Raw genomic sequence first — 27,248 nt, forward strand, 5'->3', positions numbered from 1 at the left:
GAAGTTTACGTGTTTCACTGGAAATTCAAGAAATTAGGCCTACGGCTAGAACTTCAGTTTTCTTTTCATTTTTATAAGGGTAAGCAATGCAAGTTTTTTATATTCACCCTTCCCCCAAAATAGCAGTGAAACGATGCGTCAGATCTAAATGTAGCCGTCTGCGTAGCCTCTTTGTAAAATAGGCTCACATACAGGTTCGAGATTTTTGTAAATGAAATACCACACGTCCCAAATACGTATCTTGTAGAAATATCTCCCATGATCAGTCCCGATTATGGCACCTCTTATTAAAAAAAAAACCGTATGGGGATCACAAAATAAAAATGAGCTCGCGCGTATAGTAGAAATCTACAGGTTGACCTCATTCCTAGGGAACTTATTCCGCGGGAATGAGGTTGATAAACTTTACCTTTCAACAGAGGGCGGTTTGCATTCTTCGTGGAAGTCACGCGGTACACGACGACGACGCGATTATGTTAGGCGGAACGAAGGGTGAGGAGAAGGGGAATTCCCGCGGAAATATAGCAGGTGGAAATTGTCTAGCTCGTATGTGAATTTTCAGTTTTACATGATAAATTCATTTATAGAGCGTGATTTGATACTCTGATGATGGATGTGTTTCCTCCGTAGCTTGAATTTTGATGTAACGTTGCTTGCATTCGGTAAGTCTTGTTGTGAATCCATAATTGCAACCACATGCACATGCGAAAATGGTGAAAACATTAAAACGTTACGTTCTACGTCACTCGTGTTTTTGGCTGCACGATGTCGTGTGGTCGTGCACAGCACAATACTTGTACAAGTTCATCATTACACGTTTGTCGGCCAGTGTTTAACTTTATTTCCGGATTTTCTTCCTATTACTGACATGACTGAAAATCCAGTACCGGATAGATGAATATTCCCATCGTTTATGGCATGGAGGTAGGAACCTACATGTACCTCCATGTTTTTGGCAAACATTGTTTATTACGGATGTATTTACAATACATTGTACGAGTAAAAAACGTACGGACCAGTTTTTAGGGTAGCTTGCAGACAGACCTCGGTACGGACAGGTAATTTTCCCATCATAATTGGTAGGCTGAATAAAATAGTAATATTAGTTACCATCAGAAAGCACTAACCATGGACTAACTGACTAAGATGGCCTCCTTTGCCATATGTTTGCTGTGTTCCGTGTCACATGCAGCCAGCATTTATTGTAACCATAACACAGTGGTGTCTGTCATATACTTGTACAATACATGTAGTCTGACAATACACTGTACATGTACATACATGTACATGTGTGAACCACTAGTGCAGTAGTGGTTCGTGCATGTTACACTAAGTACAGTTTACAGATGCATAAGCCTGCTATGTTTACTTTGTAGAAAACTTCCAGTTGTGCACATTAAGTACAGAAAAACCTATAGAATAATACATGTACATGTAGATCAGGCCACTATTACATAAGCTTGAATTGATTAATATTGCATGAATTTTTGGTGGCAAAATGCAGTAGAGGTGCATATCACAACTCAGTCTCAGATTCTGTCCCTAAATTAGGAGAAGTTCCTTTATTTTGAGACAAAAACCAGTCCCCTGAAAGAGGGAATGTCTCCTTAAAAGGGAATTTGTTTTCCCATGTGGGCTTGGGTTAAAAGTATCTATGTGCTATAATTATTTTTTCTCCAATATTTTCCATTCATCTGAGTATACAATTGGCAACTCAGAAGGATTGCATGTAAGTTATGATGTTGCCATTTTGTAGCCAGTGCCCACTGTAAGATGGAAACAAGACTATCAGAAGTCATCTACATGTAGTCTCCAGCCATGTCTCAAGCCGTTCTTTGGCAAAATTACCATAACATACATGTACTAGTATGTTCCTGCACCATTGTTCACCATGTGTGCCCCTGTAAAAGTTTACAACCGGACTTGGAGAGAGGACTTGTTGTGATGGATTTTACTACATGTACCCGTATGTGCTTGATTCAGATTGCATATTCAAGTTGTATGATGGCCAACCAGTTCAAGAATGTTGACTTTACCACTGTCTTTCGACAAGTACTCAAGTCTCTCAGACCACGAAATACAAGGCACAAAGGCATGTTTACTTGTACATGTACAGTATCTCTATTATCAGTTTACCGCAATATGAGTGATTCACAAGAGTACGCTTCTAAGAGTTTGCAACACGTTGACTAATCACAATTCGCGCAATTTGTTGACCATTTTTTCAAATGCGCACTGGGTCGACAGATTTTTGTGCATTGTGATTGGCCAACACGCCGTAAATCTTGGAGGTGCACTATTGTGAAATGCCCATATATTACAGTCAACATGCTCAAACATGCATGTATAGATATGCATGTGCTTAATAGTACAAATACCCTTGTTCTGGCATGGGAACTTATATGTGCTTATGAAAACCTCGTGGGGACAGAAAGACATTGTCACTTTGAAATATGAAACAGCAAGGAAAACTATGTATTGACAAGAATATATAATATCAAATCAGTGCTCTGAAATATGTGATTGCCGAGATTCAGTCTGAATCTGCTTGTCCTGAAGAAGGTATTCAGTTACCGAAAGCTCGGCAATCACATATTTCAGAGCACTAATTTGATATATATTCTTGTCGATATTCTGCTGATATACACAACCCTTCAATATTTTTCAGGAAAATTATGTACCGGGGACATGTACATGTATATGACATGTATATACACAATGTAATCGTACAACTTCACTGGTATCTAATGTAAGAAAAAATAGGAACATGAAGGGAACAGGGAAGTGTTAAAATCCGGACCGCGCATGTACCAGTTTTGTAGCAGAACAATGCTACAGGTACATGTACATGTGCACAATGTACATCTGCTGGCCGTGATTTCTCCTGTCCCATTTCATACATCAATTGCATGAAATGGTGAAAGCCTGCCCTGTGGCACATTGTACACATGTACATGTAAGTGTACAATGTACGCACTGTACATATCCTTCCAAAACTTGGACCAATTAAGCATCCTGGTTGCCGGTGCCGGTAGATGATGTACATGTACATGTACCGGGTACCAGTACACATCCGAGCATGGTTGATCCTCTTTTTTATCGATGTGGCCGTGTACTTCAAGTTCATTGTCTTGTCTGTAGCTGAATCCATTCATGTGCCTTGTTATGTCAGGAAATGTCTCTGGGAAATGACAGTATTCATTTGATAGGATACATGTATGTCACACCCTAACCAATGACCTTGCTATAGTATCTAGGCATGGACTTTGTCATGTTCATGTATGTGTTGATGTACATTTTCTATGCTTCCGGGTTGCGTGTGAACCGGACTGATGCAGCAGTACAGAAGGGGAAACTGCTACCGGATTATCACATTTTTTATTCCGTCATAGTAGCCTGGGATTTCTTGGTATGCTTGGTTTCATTTTGCATTTTTCACTTTCAGCTTTACACACAGGCATACATGTACTTGTATACACTTGCACACATGTCATGATTTGATATGGAAAGTAGCTTTAAAGTGTGAAAACAATTGTCATGAAGAACATTAATTTTTCCCCTGCATTGTTGCTGTAGAAATGTTATTTGTGTACATGAAGATTGCAACTTCAAATTTGCATGGAGTTTCAAACCAGTGGGCAAAATTCTTTAAATGTTCCTCACTTTAAACCACAAAATGACCAACAGGCCTTTATTTATACGTGTACATTGTATAATGCTCTGGTTAGGAGGATGTTTGAAAACTGTACATGTAGGAGATTTACGTCCAGTAGTTCTTACATGTATCTCTTTGGTTATCTACATGTATATGTATTCATTATTAGGTTGGTTTTTCCCCGGGTTGAAGATTAAAGACAAGTACACATTCATGTACATGTACTACTACTTATCATAGTTTCATACACATTCATGTACATGTACATGTAGCTAATGATAAGCTGAATAAGAGTTTACCAACACAGAATCACAAGAGGGCTTGGAGAGGTTGACTCCAAGAACACCATTCGCATGGCCGATGAGGAGAATACGACAAGTCGGCCATCATCAAACATGCACACTCCACGGACCACCGCATTAAATGGGACAAAGCAGAACTCATCGCCCTATGCAGAATTGGCTTCGAAGAGGAATTCGAGAAGCCATTGAGATCTTCCGGCACAACACCGCACCCCAAGACATCAGTTTCAAGCTCAGCGATATCTGGCGCCCACTACTGGCAAGCAGACACCCACTCCCGGGTAGTAGGGTCCCCTATACCTGTGAAACCCATGCCCCCACTCCAGGCGTTACTTGTCTTCTCTACTCGAAGCAGCCCCCTTCCCCCCTTGGCATAAGGGTCCCCCTATACCCCAACCCTGGGTTTCCCGCCAATTCTGTCACCCCACACCGCCACAGGATCCAATACCTTCACGCAACAGCGCACACGCCGAGTTACACAACCCGCGAATCCCGTTCCATGCTCCACCGCTTTGGAATTATCTTTATAACCAATTACAAGCTATCCACCCCTGTCTGGCGCACTCTCCTGAGGATGGCCAGAACACACTGGCTGAAACGTTGAGTTAACACTCACTGTTCTTTTAAGATCCACACCTCGCCCAAACATGCCAAAAGAGATTGATTCCAAGGTGTACCCACTAACCTATTTCTCATTCTATGCACTGCGATATTGCCAAGTACATGTACAATTTTGTACCTGTTGACGCACACAATACATGTACATGCTCTGTAATCACTATTCTGTACACTTATCAAAATTACGAGTAAATGGTAAAGTTCAGATGTGGCATTCAACCCAGTTCATAATATGTGCACAATACCGGTACAATATATGATATACATGTACAAGCACCTACATGCATTAGGTACATGTACCATACACATGTATGACACAAGTGCCTTGCAATTCTGGTCATGTGCATGTAATATGCTTACATGTATATTACTGATGTGTGTACGAGTACAGTCCATCCTCGGTGTCATGATCAAGATACATGTACATGTTAATGATGGAGCTATGTACAGTAGACAGTATGTACATGTACATTTTGCCATACACGTATGCATGTACATGCGTGTACTGCTAGTTTCTTAGCAGAGGCTATTTATTTGGGAGGGGACAAGAGGCCTTTACAATGTGACTGTATGACTTAATCAGCAAATTATTGGCCATAAAGGTGCTTCATGTACATGTACATGTACCTTATTGCTTTTAAACCCCCCCTTCACAGAATGTGGATAAGTGTACGTCACTTGTTTGCCATCTTCAATATCCCAGCAAAAATCACATCCATCCTTCTCCATCCCCACTTCAGACATCTCTGTTTGCCATAATTGGTGGAAGGTTTCATCTGTTAATATTCTTTCAGGTTACTTCAAGTTCTGAGATGGAAAACGGAGCTGTACCAGTCCCCACATTGGTTCCCCGAATCCAGGTAATTTTTGTTTGCCCACACTCTGAGGCCAGCTATTAAACATTTCAATTTTCCTCAGAAGTACTTTTGACCAAGCTACAAATAAAAACTCCGACCAGCCTGTCTCTTCTACTATGCCACCTACATGTACATGTATTTTTCAGACATTGTTCGAACCAAAATGGTGGATTATGCGTCACTGCACATGGACAATAAGCACACAGTACTGCACACCAAATGTTCATGTCTGATGTTGGCGGTACTCTCTATACATGTATACATGCAACTTTTTGCCATGCTGTTGTACTTCAGGTTAATTGTGTTGCAAAGTAAAGTGCACTTTTTGAAACATACATGTACCGTGTATGATATTGTCCATGCTTCTCAGGACGACTGAGGTGGCTGTTTGCTGTGATGCCATTCAGGGAAAAATTCATTTTATGTACATGTAGGTTAGGCTGCTCAAATTGTAAACCCAAAATTTTGCTAACTGAAACATTTCTGAGAAATGGTTGCTTGTTGGCCTATATTTCTACACGTTTATGCACCACAAAGAAACAGGACAGTTTGGACAGCACAATTTGAAACATTACAGCAGTGTTTTAAATCGATGCAACATTGAAGTTTCTCCCTGGAATGACATCATAGTATTGCTCGTGTTATTGACGTTATTTAACACAAATCTGCTTTTTCACTAAAGGGCTGAACAAAAAGTCTCATTTCTTGTTCCAGTGTACATGTACAGTATGTAATCTACAAACTCATTGAAGTCTCAATAAGTAATTTTGACAAAATGTTTTTTATTTGATTTGTTTATGTGAAAGAGCCACTTATTACATTGTTCTACCCTTTCTTTACAGAAAATTGTGTTGCCTGTCATGTTAGCGTTAATCTTGCCCAACTACATGTACGGTCACGCTGTAACATCGATTAACATCATCATATGGCAAGACAACCCTCAGGATTGTAACGGCGGTGCAGGATGCCCTGATGGGTAAATTCTATCTGAACGTTGCTCAGTAGTAGTGTATACAGGTACCTGTATATATGTAGTGACATATATTGTAATCAGCCTTTGAAACCAACTGTTCCTGGCTGAAAGTATATTAGAACAGGCAACTTGTTAATTCTGCCTTGCTCCTGCGTGTATGTCTTGCAGACAATTTTGCAATGATGGGTGCAGAGACTGTTCAATCTGTCCAAGTCTGACATCCAACTTAGTGCGAAAGGGGGGCGAGCTTCGAGTGGTTGGAACTTGTGCTCAACAGGGTCTGTGCCCCAACGTATGTTATCCAAGCAACTTGCAATCTGGGACTGAAGCCGACCAATCTTTGTGTGCCCATTTGCAGCCATCACCAGGTATGTACAAATTAATGTAGTGTGCTCACAGGACATGGCGGTGTCCTGTCCATTTTTAAAGGAACTCTTGATAGTGATGGAGGACTCGGGCGAGTCTGGTCCCAAGCCACTTTTTTTTTTGTACAGTATATGGACTTGTGACTCTTCTTAGACTAGTAGCCTTGTGGACTTGGATTTGCTTGGACTCAGTTCGTATCAACTCTCACCTGTCAAGCTTAAATGAAATCCTCTTAAAACTGGCATGAGAAAATATGTTCATGTACATGTAGTGGCCCAAGTCTGTGGGGAACAAACAACTCATGGCCCACAGACTCGAAATCAGGAAAACCAGCGGATGTGTGTTTAATCCATGGTTTTATTCATCCCAAACCAAATGCTTGGCAGCCCGCATGCCCTGTCATTTATTTTTCCCACTCCAAACTTCTTTAAATTCTCTCTTCTTCACCCAGTCTATCTGCTCTTCATACGCGCAAGATCTACCACAAACTATTGTTAGTTCCACAAACTTTCCACCGTGCAACCTTTGACCTGTGGGTGCTAACTAACTGTATGGCTTTTGTTTGGATGTGCTGTGCGTTCATGTATAAATTATATTTACACTGCATTGGGCGCCAGTTTATACAACATCACTTTAACAGGACACATGTATGATACATACTAACAAAATTAGTTCCCCTACATTAAGATCATTTGTGAAAATGGCCCAGTCTGTGTTTCTTGTTCATACCAACTTTGCCTGGGAAAAATCTATACGGTATGGAGAGATTTTGAAGAGATGGTTGGTAAAAATGATTACAAGAGACCAACCTGGCATCCTTAGTGTAAAGCACCTACATGTATATGCAAGCATCCAGGGGGAAACAGTCACTCACTCTTACAGTCGTAGCCTCACTCTGATCCGAGTTTTGCTATTCAAATTTGTCATTTAGTGAACATTTTAAAGTGAGCAAATGAATTTGAAAGAGATAATATATGTACATGTATTCAATTATTCCTAGTTATTTGCATGTCTTCTTGGTTCAGATACATGTATGATGACTACGCCTTGCACCGAATTAAAAAAAAAAAGAAACACATTTCAGCTTATCAACAAAATGTGAAAGGATTGATCGTAGTCTCTTTCATTGCACATAATCTATTGTAGTTTGTCAGCTGCGTTCCTGTGACAATGGCGGTATACTAAGCGAGGAAGCATGTCAATGTGAATGTTTTGCACCTTGGAATGGAACTACCTGCTCCGGTAAGGCATCAACTTTTGGCTGCTGTTTTACAACAGCAACAGAGAATATGGTGAATATGAAAGATTATATTTATCAGCAAAAAATCAGGACCAAAACTTGTATACTAAGCCCATGTGGTCTAATAATCAGGAGCCTTATTTCCGCAAGACATGACTGAGAGGTTGCTTGTGCCGGATGTGCCCTTGTCAAACTCAGGAGCTGTTTGTTTCATATGGAACCGGATCTTAACACTGGATTGCTCCAACAAGTACACAAGTTGTAGTGTCAGCGAACCAACAACAGATTACTGGTTGAGATTTAGATCTGTGTGAAAACATAGGCCCTTGGTAATGAATTTCCCACTTTATAGGGTCTGCTCCGATGCAGTTTCTCAAAAACCGGGTTCCACTCAGATTGATCCTACTTATATCTGAAGTGCACTTTTGACTGCCCCCTGGTTTTTCAGAGTTGACAACTGAGCACCGGTCAATAATTGTTTAAAAGAAAGGATAGAGAATTAAAGATTTTGCACGATGGCCTCTAGATATTGTCTTGACTCTTGAGTATGCAGCTGTGCATTAAGTTGTATGTATAACAGAATGTTCTCAAGTGTGACAAGCTGTCTTGCCATTGTTGCATGCATTTCATTTCAGTCTTGCTGAGGAGGAGTTTGTATGCATGTACTTGGCAATACTAAATTCTTGCAGCATGAAAATGTTTCACAAGAAGATGACCATGTACCAGTAGGTGCATGGTACACCCAGTGCTACAAACATGTATAATGCAAAATGCCTTGGCGAGACTTGGCAACATCTTTGGTGCATCTGCATATATATTTGCCATGACACTTTCACGTCTTTTTTGTCTGTTTAAATTTACTTCATTTAACACTGAGCATGATCCTCTACTTCAGTTCTCATTTTAAAATGATAAACGTGTATGTGGTTTTTCCTGTAGACTGTGGATTGTCATGTTTGAATGGAGGCACACTGGATAAAATCAGTTGCCAGTGCTCATGCGCTAATGACTGGACTGGGTCCAACTGCTCTGGTGAGTGCAACTTGTGACTACACTCATCGAAGAGGGCGCCGTAATTACTCCGTTTTTAAAAAACTTGTTAAGCATGTGCAGTTGTGACATTTATGTGCACAGCCAATGATAAACTTGCTACAAGCTTGCATCCCATTAGCAAGATTGTTGCAGGCCCATACCCAAGATCATCACAAGCTTGCGAGCACATCCACAAGCTTGCCACTTGCTTCAGGAAGCATTTCCACTCGCTGCAAGTTTGTTCCTTGCTTACTACTAGATTGCTTGTAAACCTGCGATCTCGTGCAAGCTTAATAGACTAGGTACACTTTCCCTTTTTGCAACATGTAGTTTGAATAATCTGTATTGTGGGAATGGTTCCAAGATGAGGGATGGTGAGGGGCTAGTCTCCCTCTCCACATTTCATTTTTGTTGGTTGTTTAGTTAGGAGAGTGTGAGATTTGTCCTGTGGAAGTAGACTATAAGGCATTCTGAAGGTATTGAAAGGACCTCAGCTTTGAGTGTTGTACTCCTGTGCTGGCGTAACTGTTATTGTCAGCAAGGAATCCAGAGAAAACATTGATGAGGGATTGGTTTAGATCTTTGCTAACAGATACATGTACTTATTCAAACTGCTTTAAATAATAATACCCACCAGTCTTTCTGTTCTTTGCCGGCGTGGGTGCATTCACCCTGCCGTCCTGTCATATATGTAGCACAAACATGATTGAATTGGCAAAGTATTTTTGTCAACTCCTAGAATGTGGTCTGACCTGCTCCCATGGAGGTGTCTTGGATGCTGTATTGTGTCACTGCCTATGTGATGGGCATTGGACTGGACGCTCTTGTGATGGTGAGTGAACCAGCGTTAGTTGTTTCAAGAGCGCATCACTGATATCCCTGGTGATATTTTGCAGATTTGGTTGAAATATTGTCACTTCTTTCTGGTTTCAAATTCACTTAAGCGTTCACTGCCTACTGTTGTCTTTTGCACAGCAACCTGACTTGTCAATGTAGTAATGTTTGATTTTTTTTCTAGAATGTGATCTGTCTTGTTGGAATGGAGGTACACTTGATGAGACTGTTTGCCAGTGCTCCTGTGATGAGGCCTGGAGTGGGCCCATCTGCTCTGGTGAGTGCAAATTTGGTATATCGTACTGCATACATGAACGTTAGTCCTGTATACCTGAAATTTCAGGCAAAATGCCAAGGACTTCGTGAAATGAAACAAACTATGTGCATGAAACGTACATATTAATTACCTGTATATTTTGCAACTTGTTTTAGTTACAAATGCACTTGAACCACCCTGTTGTCTGCCCATGTCTTTCCCATGTTAAAAAGCATTAATGTAGCAATTTTCTTTTTCTAGAGTGTGGATTGTCATGTTTGAATGGGGGCACGCTTGATAAAACCAGTTGCCAGTGCTCATGCGATAAGAACTGGATTGGGTCCAACTGCTCTGGTAAGCGCCACTTGTGAATACATAAATACTAATACTCCAAGGAGACGTCATGACTGGGATGGCCCCACACTCAGGCACCCATCGTGTTTGCTTTTAAAGTTGAGGTGCAGTTACTGCGCCAGTCCAGACACCAAACATACCCTTGCCCGATTTCCGTTTTTTTTTGTGTTGGGGGTTTCTTTTTTTTTGCCAATGTCAGATAAAAATTGCATATTTTCACCGCACGTGTAAATGTTCCAGAGACATTAAGAGCCACAATAAATGACAGTGGCTATGGGCTCTCGCAATGCCTTCCTCCATTCTACAAAATCTTCCCAAACCCAACCGGTGAACATTGAAATACGGTAGCTAGGAGGATAAGAGTTAAAAGAGGATACTGTAAAAAAAAAAAGATAAATATTCAATAGTGAAAACTTCCTCGTCTATTTTGTGTGTACATGTACTGCAAAAGTATGCACCTTGCTTTCTGGTTAACATTGTTGCCGGTGGCTTAACTACAGGGGACAAGGGGGGAACGTTCCCCCTACCCAGGGAGGCCCATGCCCCCTCCTCAACGAGGCCCATGCCTCCCCTTTTTCATCTTAGTTATTCCACTGCATCTTTCTCTGTCTACAGTTCCAAAAGCAGACATTTCTCCTTCCATAACTGACGTTCCTGGTAAGTAAGCACTTTAGTGTGCACCATGTATTTTGTTTTGTTTTTGGACTTTTCTAAATTGGCATTAAGTTTCATCCACTTTTTGCACATCCTCTAACCTAACTATCCCCAGTGTAGCTAATTAAGGTAAACATGTCTACAGACAATTGGTAAAGGTATATGCATCTGTTTAGATTGCGCAGGGGGAGGGGAAGATTGGCTTGGATGCAGTTTTCTAAACCCAACCGTTTAAGTGGAAAAGGGTCCTTAATTCACATACTGATCAGGAGCCAAGCGAGAGTGATCCAGTTTCAAGCCACAACCTGTTCAATTGAGCTGTGAACTTTTAGAGTATATGTTCCCTGTCACCTTGGTATTGTTTAAAAGTTTGTGACCTGATCTTTGACCTTTGTGTGCTTTTTATGGCCCTATGACTGATGGTGTTCTTTATTCTGTATGTGTATTTTGCTTGTTCTTCTTTTGTGTTGGAGTTGGGTTGGTTTCTTTGGTGGCGTAATGCTTTTTTAACTCTGGATCTCTAATTTTAAATAATGGAAGGAATCATTAATTCTTTACTAGTAGATCTTCATTCAGCTCAAACAAGCAGTACGATGCTTGACCGATCTTGTTTTCATACTACAGTGACTGTAGTTTCATCTTTGGAATGCATGAGAGGATTCCCCTAGTAATGTGTGATGGGCGCCATACTGCTCTTACAATAGAACAAGGGTGTAGCTATGGGTTGCATTTATCAGAAACTATTGGGCTTACTATCTATAACTGGAAATGACGATACTTTGGTGGTTCAAAGCTTCTCTGTTGTTTGTTGATATTAAGTGTTCTTAGTTGTGATTTGTGTGTGTGTGTGTGTGGGTTGGTATGTTGATCGAGAATCTCGATTCGAGATCCAATCAGATTGCAAGGCCCTTCTTTCAGAGACCGAGTTTTTGAAGTTGAGACCTTGGACTGATATGCCAAGGACCTAAAACAAACTTGGTCTTGAGATAAATCTGGGCACTGAAACTTGCCTTAAGATGTGCATCACTTCCCCTATGTTGACTTACAGGAAAAAAGTCTTCTTTCGAAAGACTTGAACTGATGTATTGCTTCTCTTTTGACCAGGTAATGAATCATTTCCAGTGTATGCCTCCATCATCATAAGTATAGCAGGTGCATTTTTTGCTTTTGTCATCTGGCGCATTGTGAAGAGAATTGGATGTTTAAAGTCGAGATCCTCATCTTGGGCTGATTCAGAAGCTCCCCTCTTGCGTGAGTATTTCTCTTGAAGCAATGTTCAACTCCAAGATGCTTTTTTTTTTCTCTCATTTCCTGTAACATCTTACTGCCAGGATTTTATTGAAACTGGCGTTACCCTTATGACTCAATTTATGCTGTCTAAATCTGCAGAGTTTTAGTGCATATAGAAGACTTTTTGTTATTGTGGCAATGAATTTTTCACCTCAGAAGAAGGAAGTTTATTTATCACCGTGTTGAAACTTTGAACATGGTAAATGAATTTTTCTAATTTGGTTTCAAAATGTCTACAAGACATCAGTCCACAGCTTCATTAAATCAAGGCTTGTAAACAGTTGTCTGTTCATGAACTGAAAAGAAATGAATTGAGAGCAGAAGCTTGCGACCTTTCCTTCCATATTTGACGTTCATAATACAATGTTGCCTTGAGTCTCCAGCACTCGTGATATATGGTAGCTTTCTATCATTGATGATTTACTTTCATTTGCTCCACAAGTTGTGTTTTATCATTTTGAACATTTATTCTTGTCCAGCTGGAATGGAGGTCACTGATGTCACGTCACAGAGCATCTCAGTCAAGGCAGTGAATCCATGCACAAAGTTCCAGGGAAAGCAGATGAAGTTTTCCTGCCGGAGGGAAGAAAGAGACGGCTCCCAGGATGCAGTCCAGTGGTCTGATGCAATGACTTGGCAAGCCAATGGCACTTTGTGGCAAAAGTTCGAAGGGCTACCCCCGGGCACAGCATATGTCATCTCACTCCATCAACAAGCGAGCACTCAAGTTGCAGTGAAAAGTGTAAAGGCCACCACACGTACGTGGAAGACATTTAACTTTAAACAGCTGATGTTGTGTCAAGTCTCTTTAAATGCCTTTTTCTGGTGCCCTCTATATAACTCTTGCATGGTCACCCAAGGGTTCCTTGCCCACTCCTGAACGGAGTGAGGTGTTACCTTCAAGGAGGTTCACATCCTTAGAGGGGACCTTATCCTCTAGTTCCGTGCAGGGGCTAACCCCTTTGGAAGGCTGTCTTCAGGGAGGAGTGTCTTGAAGGAGGTATCACGCAACCTTGGAGGGGCTCACATGTTTTGTTAGGGATTCTTTTGTTTCCTATTAGAGGAAATCTTATTTTAGCTTGTAGCATCACATTGTTATCTGCTTTATTTTGTGAAGTGGGGGTCTATCATGCACAGATGGGTATGCATTGCCTTTTGTGTGTATGATACCATACTTGGTCTTGACCTAAGAAAGTTTATCATTCCGCTGAAAAGGGTACATCTTTCCTCATGTCAAGGAAACAGATGGGACTGTGTCTGATGAGTTTGTTTTTGTTTTTTTTTACGTGAATAGGCCATCTCCTGTCACTGGAGGTCCAAGGGTCCTCAGCTACTCTTAAGGGTCTCCAGGAGTTTGGCTGCAACACCGTGGAGGTCTGTCCCTGCTTGAACTTACGTGGTCTGGGAAAGTGGATAAGACTGGAACAGGGGCAAAATGAGCTTGTGCTGTTAGATATACCCCCTGGGTTTGAATACACGGTCAAAGCTGGACTTGTGGACTATCAGTTGCTGTCGGATCACCAGACTTTCAAGTGTATTGCCGAGAATAAAGTGGTAATTACAGGTAAGGTGATGTCACACTGTATTATACTGTTGGTCATGGGCAAGGAAAGTTGTCAAGGTTCCTGAACCATTTTGTTTTGGGTTTGAAACATGATGACCATGTTATTTTTATTTGAAATATTCCGACATTGGTATAGTTATACTGATTTGTGCACAGTATATTACCAGTGTTTGTATCATTAGAGGAAACGCTTTGAGTAAGGCCGTCTAAGAAGTATAGAGTTATGTGGTTTGAAACAACAAAATCCAGTTGACTCAACTTTCTTGGCAGTATACTCTGCCTGATGTCATTGCTTCTTCCATGCTTGTGTACTGTGCAAACCTTCAGATTTCATTTATCATTTACAAGACACTACATTGTACATATAGTAGGATGTTCAAACATCACCACTTGGAACATATGAATCAGTGTCTTTTCAAAGACCACAAAAATGCTGTTTTACTCGCTTGTTTGTGGCGGCCTGTTAACAAATTCACTTTGTGATATTAAAGCTACATTGACGGGCTGTGTACAACAGCCAAGCCAAGTACAACACACTTTACTATTACTAGTTGGCCTTAGATCACTTCGATAGGGAAAATTTTGTTATGAACAGTTTTTAAATATCTAGACAAAGTTGTGGGCACTGGATTTTTTGGACCCCACAATTTCTTTTTTTTTAATACATGTATGTTTCAAGTCCCTCCAACTACATGTACAAAGCAAATGCATTTAGACTTGTCCCTTAGACCAACACATGGATGTGTAAGACTCTTTGAACTTTAAATTCATTCATGTCAGAACCATTGCATAACCTGTTGATATCAACAAATTCATTTGATGTCAAATTTGTCCGTACATGTGTACCTTGCTGAGAAATCACGACTCGACAACTTGTCAGACAGGATAACCGACTCTTTCAAACTATCCTTTTGTTCTTCATTAGAAGATGTGGAAAGCCAGACAAGCAGTTGCAAGACTTTCATGGAAGCAGCCAGGGACCTTGACCTTAGACGATCTCTGCAGGTTGAGCTGAATTCTTCAGGAAAACGTTACCTGCCGGAAATAGTGGCAAAGGCTTTTAAGTTGGAAGGAGATGATTATTTGTGTGTCAAGGATGCTAGGGAGGACCACATTGAAAAACTGTGTGATATTTTATCAAGTAAGGAAAGCCATACACATGTAACAATCCACAGCGTTATAGACTGCCTGAAGCAACACACGTACAAACCAGATGCAGAGGACTTCATAGTAAAATTGGTGGGATACACATGGGATCATTATAAATGTTCTGTTTGTACACGTCTGCTTCATCAAAGTAATAGCATGTGCTGCAAAACCTGCAATTCTTCAGACAGCCGCCAGCAATTTGGGGCGGTCTGAAAAAGAATACACGTAAAACTAGAAATTTGGGTTGGTCAATATTGTGCATTATTGTGTTGCATCACATGCGAAAAGAGATGATTGGAAGAATTGCAAGTTAGCTAACTCCTGAGATTCACTCGGGAATTATTTTGAAGCTGGCCTTGGCACAAAACAGAATCCAGTGAAATAAGAATGGCATCCTTAATAATGTGCCTCAAATGAATATTGATTTCATTTTCCTTTCAAAAGTGTGTAAAAAGTCCAAAATGTAACCTCACCCACAGAAAAGCCATAATAGGGTTACACAAAAAGTCCCAGCCATCAAATGTTTCTTATTTCTCAGCTGATGAATGCTTTGCCCTGAAAAAAAGGGGTTCCCTCCCCCCACCCTTAAAAACATCCTGATGATGCCCCACGGACCGATCCACCAGACTAGTCCAAAGTGAAATGCATGTACTTTTCACTGCATATGTGACATGATATTGTGCACTTCATATCACCCGCCACAAGATAGGCTCCTCCTAATTCTTTGCTAATTAATATACATCCGGACACAGTTCAGAAACAAAAGCTGGTGCTGTGTGACCTGGCATGTTGATTTGGCCTATCAACTTGATTTGTGGGTGAGCACTACCGGAACAGGAAGTGGTGCTTTATTCAAGGTATTACTACTTTCGAGAACTCCCCTGAGTGTACACATGCAGTGTTCAAAATACGTCACTTGTAGAGTGTGTCAAGATGTACCCATAAGCAAGTCTGTTTTAAGCAACTTGGCACATGCCCGTGTTTATTTCTGATTTCCTTGGTATAGAGTACCGAAGTGAATACGTCACGCGATGAACCAACATGCGCGTGTACTCCGTTCATTTGCACTGCACTTTCTGGCTCACAGTGATGTCACACTTCGGTACTCTATTACAACATTGGAGAATATTTCTATCCCCCCCCCCCGATTGGTTGTTAGTCCACTGCAGGTTGTTTCCCAGTGAATGTTTTTACCTCTTGGTCTTTTTCATACTCGTGGGTGGCGAGAGGCAAGCATGGGTTAAGTGGCTTGAACCAAGGCCACAGCATATGACCAACATCTGGATTCGAACCCCTCACCCTCTGACCGTGAGTCACAAACCTTAACCACATACACCCTTGTGATCGCCGAGTATTTTCATGTGAATGGACACGACCTGCTGCATCCTTCTGTGAGTGGCAGGTGCACAGCCTCCGCTGCAGTGGCATGTGTCAATTTGGGGGGTAATGCTGGATGCAGCACAGTCTTGTAGACCGGTCAATGTTAACTTGCATGACTTACTCAGTACTGTCGTACTAGCAGCGGCAGCAGAGCAATTTTCAAAGTTGAGGCTCAGTTGTGAGACAATCAGACATCAGCCATTAAAAGGCCAATCCATTGAACCCCACCAATTTTAGGACCAGCAAAAGGTGGAGGGGTCATGCCCTCCCATCCAAAAGCCACTGGCCCCCTTCCCCCCCTCCACTTCCGTCGCTGGTGCAAACCAGAAGAACAGTGTGTTACTGTTACTGAATTATTTGGTTTCACCATTGAACTTTGAGCTGAAAGGAAAGTTTTTGGTCCCAAAGGCATGTTAGGATGATGTTGCTAATGTATATTCATCGTTAACACCATTGGGCCTGTCCCATTGCACACACACACACAAAATCCATGGAGCCAACCGTGCTAGAATGCAACTCGGTTCATTAAAGGCACTGCCTTAATTAATTCCAGAACAATGTTTTTACTGTAGCTGTCTTTTTTTGTGTGTACATATATTAGTTTGTACCCATATGAGTTGCATGTATCAGTTGACCTGCGTTTTACTTTCCAAATTGAAAAGTGTAAAAAGGCTCACAATGCACTAGTCAACCAATCTTCCTTCATATAACCTTTATATTTCCTATTTTGTACATAAAAAATGTTTACATGCAGAGCATTCCGTGTGATCTAGTTGTTACTGCTGTCAACAGTAGTCTTCCTCGCCACCCTCTGAAATAAAAGACATGATTGACAAGAATGACACAGAATGACAAGAAGGAGTTGCAGTTATCTCAAGTTAAAAGTTTGAAGTCAGACAGCAAAGAGGGTAGTTCAAACACATCGTTTTTGTGGTGAGAAACGTACGTACATGCAGCTGCTGCAACTCTGAAATTTCTTTCACTTGTATTTATACGTTTACCCATTTGATATGTCAATGTTGCATAAACTCGTCAAGGCATATTGACATTTCTGGGCATAAACTTAGGAGCATTAGTGAGGCTGTGAAAAAAATGTAATTAGTTGTATGTCCAAGTTTTAGTTTGGGAAATGGGGAATTTTTCTCAGTAAAGGTTGCTCCTATTTTTGTAGATAAAGTGTAAAAGGTTGGAAGGCAGGCTAAACCCCTTCAAACTAGCCACATGTATGTTTTGTGTTAAATTGGCTTTGCTGGGACAAGAACATTGCAACAGTACTGTTAATTTGGTTGCTGCTAAATTCTGTATAATTTGTAGCAGAGGCTTTAAAAGGCTTGTTCTTGTCTTCTTTTTTATATATAATTTAATTATTAATTTTTTTTAAATATGCAGAAGCCATCTTTACATATTACTGACCCTGAATATGTTACAGTGAAACTTTCAGGGGAACTGTTATTCTAATCCCTGAGAGAAACGTGTGAAATGACTGGACTTCTCAATATGCAGCGTTTGTAAGTCTTAGATATTTGTAAAATTAACCTTGAAGGCAGCGCACGACTGCAAGTTGGAACATATTCCAACTTGTTACATTTTTTTATTTCAACCCAATCTAACCTGTATTTTTGCTGTAGTGATTCTGTTATTTAGTAAACACTCACTGAGCGAGGGTCAGGATTGGTGTTCAAGTTGAAATGTGCCTTTCAGTTTTTATTTAAAAAAGTGTAAATGTAATTATTTGTGCCTAGCACAGATGTAAGTATTATGTAAAATGAAATAAAACGTGATCTTTTATTGAAAAAATATTTTGTATTTTCGAGAGGGGGAACTGCAAAAAATGCATCAAGGTTAAAAAAAGGGGAACTTCAGGGATTTCACACCGATTTTTCTTTTTTTTAACCAAGCTTGAAAAGTCTCTTATTCAAATCTTGTGTATTTTGAAAAAATTAAAGGGGCCGTAGTAAAAATGTTGAATGAAATTTTGCTTTTGGGTTTTGTTCACATATTTTGTCTGTGTATTCGGATAATGTGCTCATTCAAGCAATTTCTACAATTTGAAAAGTTGCATGCTTTGGAACATTTGAAGACTGAGAAACAGGGAATTGCTACACAGCGAAGCCCAGTGATGCGCTTTTTAATCATACATTTTTTAAAAATGCAATAGTAGATTTTCAAGTTTTTATTAATTCAAATCGTGCTTTTTACTTTGGTGCCGATCTTGCCACTTTTATACCTGCTGATGCATCCCAAATGAAACATCTTAATTATTTACAGGCTCGGGGTCAAATTCACTCTTTTTGAAATGGAAATATCTTCACAAGTTGTCCGTTAATCCCGCAATCATTGAACAGGAAAGAAAAGGTTCGCAAACTTCTATTTGGTATGTGTTTTGAACACCACAGTAGGCTTTTTTCCTGGCTTTTCGGAATGGGGGCATCGCAGTATTACTGGTGCATTGTTCATTCTGGAAATTGATGAGGATGTTGAGGGCGCTCACTTTTGCCTAGATTGAAGCCAACCTCGTCCCCACAACAGTAGGCAGTAACCTACGATGCGACAGTAAAATAATGTACAAGTTAACCCGGAAAAGAAGTTGCACGCTTTGGAACAACATGTCTGGCTTTTCTAATGGGAGTGACAGTGTAATGCCGATCGACTTGATTCATTTTGTATCCAATGTGCGGTGTAAGCTACGTTGTACTTCGGAATTCAGCAGTTAGGTATGTTTGATTTATACATCCTTTTGGCACAATTGTAGAATACCCCGCCACTCACCTTGCCCACCTCGTAGCCGCGGATACGCGGTTACGGAGTCACGCTTCCATCCACAAGGCCCACTTCGTATCCCCGTAATATCCGCGTAACTGCTCCCCGGGCATGCCGGGACCCACATTCGACTTGGGCAAATTCTTCCGCCTTCCACATTTACTTTGCGTTGCACGACACAAGGCCCACATCGTATGCCCGTATCCGCTCCCCTGGACCCACATTGGACTTACAAAATTCTTCCGCCATCCCTATTCACTTTCCGTTGCAGGACGTAAGGTGGCACGTACTCTCACTCCCGGTCCATCATGTTCATCCTTCATGTCCTTAGCCACACATTAGGCTTGGGCGTTATTGCCTTTTTCGATACCGCGGTATCCATGAAAAAACACCGCGGTATTTACTAATACCGCGGTATTCGTTGCAGAAGGCAATGACTTCATCAAAAAGCTGAGATTCAATGGCAAACCACAAACAACACTACATGTAGGGGCCAGCATAAAGGGTTTTTAACGTCACAAAACCCCCTAAACTTAATAACTATGATAATTTATCCGTCCATTTGATGTCAAATAAAAATTATTTATGTGAATGAATTTTTAAAAAAGGGACGGTGTTTTAAATACCAATTTATTGCTCCGAGATTTCTATATCTGTGTGGTCACTCGTACATGTTTTATTCCTCCATGCTCGTACGGTGTCAAAATCTGCACATGCGCTACAGTCACGTTGGTACTCACTGAGACAGTTCGTTCTTGTAATGATTACGTGCGGGTCACCAGTGGCTGCTCCTCTTAGCTGCGCCCTAACACTATGCGTATGCAATGGTAAGGTGGCTTTCAGGAAACTCTGCGATGCGGCAGTCGACTCTTTATTACGAATTCGGTTGTAACAAAATTCCGATTACAACAAGCACATATCTGTGGTCCCGGTGAAAACGTGCATATTTCTATGGGGAGAAAATATGTTAGCACGAAATAACATTGTACGAAATTCCTGGTACAACGAAAGGTTTTCGTGACTCTGTTGCCTGAAAAACCATTCTTGACGACCCATTCATAAAGCGTTTGCGAATCGCGGTGGTAAAAACATGCGCGCGGTTACACCACACTGGTTCCCGCCGGGCCGAACCGTTGCCAATGAAGGCATGATGGAAATGCGGCATCGAATGCAGCTCTATAGTTGCAAGTCGAAAAAAACACTGCCGTCACAAATTTTTCTGCAGGTTCATTCACGATAATTGATCTCATGTCTATGTTTGTGTTTTCTGTGTTCATGAATTTAATTTGAAGTTGTACTGCTTGTACTCAAGCGAGCGTGCTTCCACAAAATTTCCATTCGCGCAACACAAGGCTTATCGCACGCACGCTACAACGCGATATACAGACATCGGTTGCCAGATTCCTGTCGTCATGACACACATAGTGCATGATTAAAAAATCCATGATATTTTACATTCATTACAGAAACCCCAAAACAAAAATTTCCATCCCATTTCCGATAAAATACGCCCCAAATAAGTTCGCATGACCATTCTCGGATCTCAAGAGTCCAACTAATGGACGTGCCCGTCAATGAGACTGTGCATTTTCATGACGTACATTTGGCAAGACACAGCTATCCAATCGCAGTACTCGTTCATCACATTATGTTTCTTCAGCAACCATCTCGCTCACGGGCGACCGCGCTGCAGTGGGCGAGTGATCTCGGACTACCAATCATTCGTGTCATGCAGCTTGTGTCAAAAATCAAAAGAGAGGCGAAAAATTAAACAAAAAACATGTCTCTCCGTGACACAATTTGTGTTGGAAAGACTACTTACATGGATGGGGGCTTTAGTTAATGAGCCTTCACATTCTTGCAGGTACACACAGGCCTACATGTACATGCAGGTTAGTTACTGTTGGCTTCGTCGTCATCCATGGCGATTGGAAAGTCTTTAAAAATCCCTGGATCAATGCTTTCACATGTATTTGCTTTTTTATATTTCACATGCACATTAAACATGTTGTCCTATGACAGTTAAGTTTATTATTCTAAACACATCACAAGGTATTTGATTAATCATAACCGAGAGATCTTTTTGATCAACCACGTTGCCACGTTGTCCTAATTTTATTCCGGAAAAACTGAAATACAAGCAGTGACAAGTGACGAATCGGGTTTTTGCTTCTCTTTTCGTGTGGTTGGAACGAATGTGAGAACAATAAAAAAGATTGTTGATTGCCATGGATGTCGAACAGGTGCAGATTTATGGTATCATTTTATAGTTTATAACACACATTCCTGGCTTTGGTTAGATAGATTTTCACACAATACTTGTACATGTGGGATATGAAGGACAAAAAAGACCCAAAGAGAGCACAAGGCTAGCACAAGCAGCATTCGCATTTTCTGATCCGCCAATAAAAATCTTTGGAAAATAAAGTCCAGTGTGGACACGGAAGACCAGCTGATTTTTAATTCCCAACCTGTAGGGCTGTGATACATGTACGCATACATGTGCCAATGAGTAATACAAAAAGCACTGCCTACAAGCTATTCCAAAATGGCAAACTTGACGGCGGCGATAGGGAAACAAAACCTTTTGACAGGCAGGTTGGTGGCTGCATGCTGAAGTATCACGTTACGTTTTATCTCCTCACCAAAAGAGACAATACAAACGTGATGCTGGATGACTGAAACCACAAAGTATGCAGTCAGTGTTGTGAATATAATTGTCTGCTTTCATCTTATGAGGGTTGTGAGAACATTCTGAACAAATTAGCCAGAATACCGCGGTATTGAAATCCAATACCAAATTAGTTGGTATTCCGGTATTCATGGATTGTTAGTCGGTATTGCTCAGTATTAAAAACAAAACCGCGGTATTCGGTAATACCGAAATACCGCCCAAGCAAACCACACATCCATATATGCAATTTCGTGTCGGCGTACTGAGCATTTTCGGCGCACCCACTTATCATCGTGGGCGCAATTTCTTTTGCACACAGAGATGATCCTTAGCCTCTCCGCTTTCTTAGCGCCATTTATTGAATGATTTCACTCACGTTGTTCTGGTATTTATGTATCTAATACACGGACTGTGCGATAAGGTACTGCATGTACCAATGGGCTCTTCCAAAACTTTGGCAGCAGTTTAGATGTCTTGACATGGAACAGCCGTCGAGACAATGAGGGGTCAAGTGACATAATGTTCCACGCTCCCCGGGACCCACATTGGACTTAAGGAAAATTCTTCCACCATCCCCATTCACTTTGTGTTGCAGTGCTTTGTTCTCAAGAATGACTTCAATGCAGTACACAATGTGTACCTTGACACAGCAAGGATAACCCGAAGTCAAACAACCTCCACTTGGCTACGAACATGTAGCCATTGATTTTTAGGGGGTGTTTTCGTGTGGCTGGGTTTTCTGCAATTACTCCGTTCTTTTTATATTCAATGTACTTGAAGGCTCAGTGGTTATCGTGACCCTACTCCCTACGCCTACATGTTGGTCAAGGTACATGTAAGCCTAGGTCGTACTGACAACACGAGCGATAACATGATTAATAATGTACTCAAGTCGACTGGTTTGTGGTCGCATGGAGGAATAAAAACCCATTCCTCCATGGTGGTCGCAAGCTGTATAGAGTGTGTATGGGGAACTGAGACATTTCATCTATTCATAATGCAGTGAATGCACTAGCAGTCTATGCACGCCACGATTCCAGTGCCAGTCGGGTCCCAGGTATGAAATGCTCAAACGAAAGAGAGCAAACATGCCTTGTTGTTTCTTTCAGCTTTTTTTTAATGTAATTGGTTGCCATTTTTAATATAATTTATTCTACAAAGTCCAAAGCCTATATGTCTTGTGGATAATTGACAGCATGTTTCTGTGTGTTTTGTCAGATTTTGTACACGTATGTACATGTATGTTGTAGGCCTAACTTGCGTATTTTGTGAATGTGTGTACAGTTATGTACAACGCCTAACTTATAGCTCTGGCATGTACATGTACTTAGGGCCCTGTTTACAGATCTGCATACTGGTAGCCCCATGCTTACCTTGTTGTAGCAAGGCGAGTAGTCCTATGTACATTGTAGCCAGGCCGAGTCATGGGGCTAGTGGTCACTAGGCTCAGACATCTCAACCGTTTGCCAGCTCGACCGTTTGCCAGCTCAAGTTGGAACAACTCGACTGGCATGACGGGTGGGGCAACTCGACCGTCTGTGCCTCAAATGGACAGACAACTTGACCTTTGAATCATCAAGTGACACAAAGTTGACTCATTTTGGTATTGTTGTGAGTGCGTTTGTGCTTCACATCGTCAGTGATTGCCTAGAACCCCACCTTCACATTGCAAGTGATGGACCACAACCACACCTGCACATCGTAAGTGATGGCCCACAACCACACCTTCACATCGCCAGTGATGGCCCACAACCCCACCTTCACATCGCCAGTGATGGCCCACAACCGCACCTTCACATCGCCAGTGATGGCCCACAACCACACCTTCACATCGCCAGTATGGCCCACAACCACACCTTCACCATGTTCACATCGCCAGTGATGGCCCACAACCACATTTGTGAAAAGCTTCTTATGAGCCCCATACATGTACATGTACCGGTACTTCTTGTAGGGCTTAACTGACCCAGGCCAATCATTGGTTTACGTTCCTCCACTGTTTCTGTTTTTGAAATTCTAGTCTAGTGTACATGTATATTGATGTCGCCACTCTGCCATTCGTTAAAACTAGTACAGCATTCACCAGGTCAGGGACCAAGGCTTGATCTGGCGACACTGCACAGTTGCTTGATTAAGTGAAGATGATTTAATTCTATTCTCACAAGATTTTGAAAATTTCTTAGATTTCCATTCTCGATACTATTCTAAAACACACACACACAAATCGTGCAATTTGCAAAATGATATTGATGGAGAATTTAACCTTTTACCCTCATTAACAAGCTTATCCAAAGCTGACTTTCTTTTGCAAAATGTTTGTAACGATGTTCACGTACAGTGTACATGTACATTGTACATGCATGTACATGTACATGTATGTATGTATGTACATTTGTAGCTGCATGTTTTACCTACATGTACATGTACATTAATACATTTACCACATCTATGCATGTTCCTCTACCAGTATGTTTAAGCATAAAAACAAATATAAATTATTAATAATTATTTATCTAACATTAAGTTATATACCACAGGGTTACAGCCTATATATTACTGTATGTGTATTACATGTATTTATTTTTGCACATTATTTTCTTAGTTACATGTACATGTACACTGTAACTAGTAGTAGTAGTTTCTGTAGTCTTGTCATCAGTGTCTGTGGGTCCTCCTCTTGACAATGCTTCTTGGGGGTCTCCATCCATCAACTATATATGTACCGGTACCATTGCTGTCTTTTTATATTACATGGAAAATGCATGTAAAGTGAAGGGAATAAAAAAAATGTACGTGTATCGGTACATGTACTTTTACATTTACTACATGTATAAGAATCATTTTGTGTTATGGATTGCTTTGTTCAAACAAGGAAGTGGTTTCAAAGTGATTGCAAAATAAGCATTGTGTTTACAATTTGATGAGGAAATAAGAGCCTGCATTCTCTACCATTCATTCTACACTTGTAGCCACCTTACAGTGTAATAAGCACCTGCAGTTAATGAAACAAATGCTTGTGCATGAACACAGGCCTTGTCATCAGGCCATCAGATTATTCCCTTGCACAATTTTTCTCTGTTTCCTGTGAAATAGTGACCAGTACAGTAGCAATCCAAGCCATGTTTACTGATACAGGAACCTTTGGAATCATTGACTTTCCTGCAAGCCATTGACTTTATTAGAATAGAGAACTTCTGTCTTGCATATTTCTTATAGAAAGGAGCTTTCAGTCATTTTGAAGGATATTGGTAAGTATCCAAAGATGATCAGTGGGAAAAACAGTTGTGAAGCCCACTGCCATTTTGAAAATTACCGGTACATGTCAGTCCTACATGTAGTGTACATTTCAATTTCATTGCCAAATAGAACAGTTTTGAGGGTTCCATTTTGTCCATGCAGTAATTTAAGAAGTTACCGGTATGTATACCAGTCTGCCAGTAGCTGCCCCACTGGTACCTGTTTCTACATGTACATGTACGTACATGTACTACTGGCACAATGTATGTATGTTCATGTGTACATGTACATGTAGACCTGCCATCCATCTTTTTAAGTACAAACCATCCAGTACATGTACCACAAAATGCTGTGACAGCAAAGAATTCTTTCCATGCAGTCAGTGTGGGGCATTTACACGTACTGGCATGGAGCCTGAAAGTCCACAATGTTTGTCTTTATGTACAGGGTAGTCATGAGAACGCATCACGCTCTCACATGTAGGGGTGGCATACAGTTATACATGTATGTACATGTACTGTAGTGTGGACATCTGCACAAAAGAGGTCCACATTATGTAAGGTGTGATGGCATCGTGTGGACTAGCGCACGTCCACACAGCAATTCTCTCGGAAATACATGTACGTCTTCAGAGGCATTTCGGGTTTAGAGTCATCTGTAGCAAAATGAAGAGGAACTGTCCAGCAAATCTTAAAACTTTTTGCGTAGCTTGGAGTAGTTAGTGGGAGAAAGAGGAGCTTTTTCCCCCAGTAACGTTAACCCCAGGAGAACAAAGAAATGATATCCACACTTGTAGAAGTACATGTATGGGTGTACATGTAGCCATGGGCTGTGGCACTTTCATTTCTGCGCACAAAACATTTTGTTGAGGTCATTTTGCTGTAATTTGTGTGTGAAGCCAACGTGACTGCATGTGCCTATTGATGTTGAAAACTATGCCTGGAAAATACACCGTACATTTTGGGGGAAAAAATTTACATGTACGTACACTTAAAAAATTGAGGGCGGGCGTGAAAATTAGTAGGCAGTATGTAAATCCGAAAACAGTTTTAAGTGGTCTAATATGGATTTTAAAGTTTGAACTCCCTAATTGCATGGTACATGTACCAGGAATGAAAATCGCTGTTAAACCTACATGTACATGTGCACTTGTACGTGTGGGAGGGCTACCAGTAAATCCTATGATTTTCATATGATTTTATACTCGGCCTAGGGTAGGGTAAAATGACAAGTTATTTCATCGCATCGGATCCTTTCTGATAATATTGAAATCGTGCTTTACTGATTTCTTTTCAGATTCTCGGTACATCTTCACGATACACACACTGTAGATGTACATGTAAGTCATCCACTGCACTGCAGCTGCAACAATGGGAGTACTACGATGGGCATCCCTCCAGCAGAGGGATTCAGATATTCATAATTATGCGCAGAGATCATGGGTAAGGTGTACCGTACATGGAGTCATGGTCTGTTGATTTGAAGAATGGTGCAGTACATTCATGTGCATGCAGACTATACAGTTAGTGTAAAAAAAACTGCTTCATTTGTAATGTTCAGAAAAACCCGTAATCTGATAGTCCTGTTCATTCACGCAGCGTACCGGTACATGTACATATATACATACATTATGTATTGCATTGTTATTTGCACAGTCCCATGGACTTTGACTGTAAACAGTGTACATTTTGTGTTCATTGTACAATGTACTTGTACATGTGTATGTCTTTTTCAAGCATATCATGTATACTCTACATTGTACGTGTACATGTAGGTACATTTATGTACCATACCGCATGTACAGTATGTACCGGTACAATGTATGTGTACAAGTACAGTGTAAGTTTTACACAATCTGTCATATTGAGACAGTCCTCTAGATTAATTACCGTATTTGGAGTGGTACATGTACATCCACCAGTGTTTTATGTACATGTACATGTACACTGTATTTGGTGCATTACTACCTGTACGTGTACATGTGTACCCATGTATGCCAATGTACATGTACATTCAAACTTCTTTCACTACATCTGCTTTTTTTTTTTTAAAT

The 27,248-nt window shown here is 40.9% G+C and overlaps 2 protein-coding genes across 11 annotated transcripts in view; both read left to right on the forward strand.

Moving 5' to 3' along the window:
- The first annotated feature begins 470 nt into the window (after window positions 1-470).
- On the forward strand, window positions 471-18,497 carry LOC110984429 (uncharacterized). 6 transcript variants are annotated; one of them, XM_087133319.1, is made up of 14 exons: window positions 471-662; window positions 5,370-5,435; window positions 6,275-6,408; window positions 6,574-6,773; window positions 7,918-8,013; window positions 8,951-9,043; window positions 9,783-9,875; window positions 10,062-10,154; window positions 10,395-10,487; window positions 11,103-11,144; window positions 12,246-12,392; window positions 12,911-13,189; window positions 13,726-13,995; window positions 14,921-18,497. In XM_087133319.1, exons 2-14 carry the CDS (start codon window positions 5,388-5,390, stop codon window positions 15,355-15,357), a joined length of 2,025 nt encoding a protein of 674 aa, XP_086989445.1. In that variant the 5' UTR covers window positions 471-662; window positions 5,370-5,387; the 3' UTR covers window positions 15,358-18,497. The 6 variants fall into 6 exon arrangements, with proteins under 6 accessions (XP_086989445.1, XP_086989447.1, XP_086989446.1 ...); XM_087133321.1 differs by having other exon boundaries at window positions 510-528; XM_087133320.1 differs by having other exon boundaries at window positions 528-546.
- Window positions 18,498-19,088: 591 nt separating this feature from the next.
- Window positions 19,089-27,248, forward strand: part of LOC110984444 (uncharacterized) — a 36,691-nt gene continuing 28,531 nt past the window's right edge. For 3 of the 5 annotated variants that reach the window (XM_022244648.2, XM_022244649.2, XM_022244651.2), the window contains exons 1-2: window positions 19,089-19,238; window positions 26,492-26,637. In XM_022244648.2, the coding sequence (XP_022100340.2) occupies window positions 26,566-26,637 (72 nt within the window). In that variant the 5' untranslated portion in view covers window positions 19,089-19,238; window positions 26,492-26,565. Of the gene's footprint in view, window positions 19,239-24,836; window positions 25,207-26,491; window positions 26,638-27,248 lie in introns of those variants that run through there. The other 2 variants (XM_087133569.1, XM_022244650.2) reach the window with 2 other exon arrangements.

This window comes from Acanthaster planci, linkage group LG02 (assembly GCF_054643075.1).
Source record: "Acanthaster planci isolate LZ-2023a linkage group LG02, COTS_SCS, whole genome shotgun sequence".
Lineage (NCBI taxonomy): Eukaryota > Metazoa > Echinodermata > Asteroidea > Valvatida > Acanthasteridae > Acanthaster > Acanthaster planci.

Excerpts from the sequence above, each read along its gene's own strand:
- LOC110984429 (XM_087133315.1), top strand. The coding sequence starts at position 3,260 with ATGGACTTTGTCATGTTCATGTATGTGTTGATGTACATTTTCTATGCT. Across the intron at positions 9,876-10,061 it reads GACTGGACGCTCTTGTGATG|AATGTGATCTGTCTTGTTGG; the intron begins GTGAGTGAACCA and ends TTTTTTTTCTAG. Across the intron at positions 12,393-12,910 it reads TTCAGAAGCTCCCCTCTTGC|CTGGAATGGAGGTCACTGAT; the intron begins GTGAGTATTTCT and ends ATTCTTGTCCAG.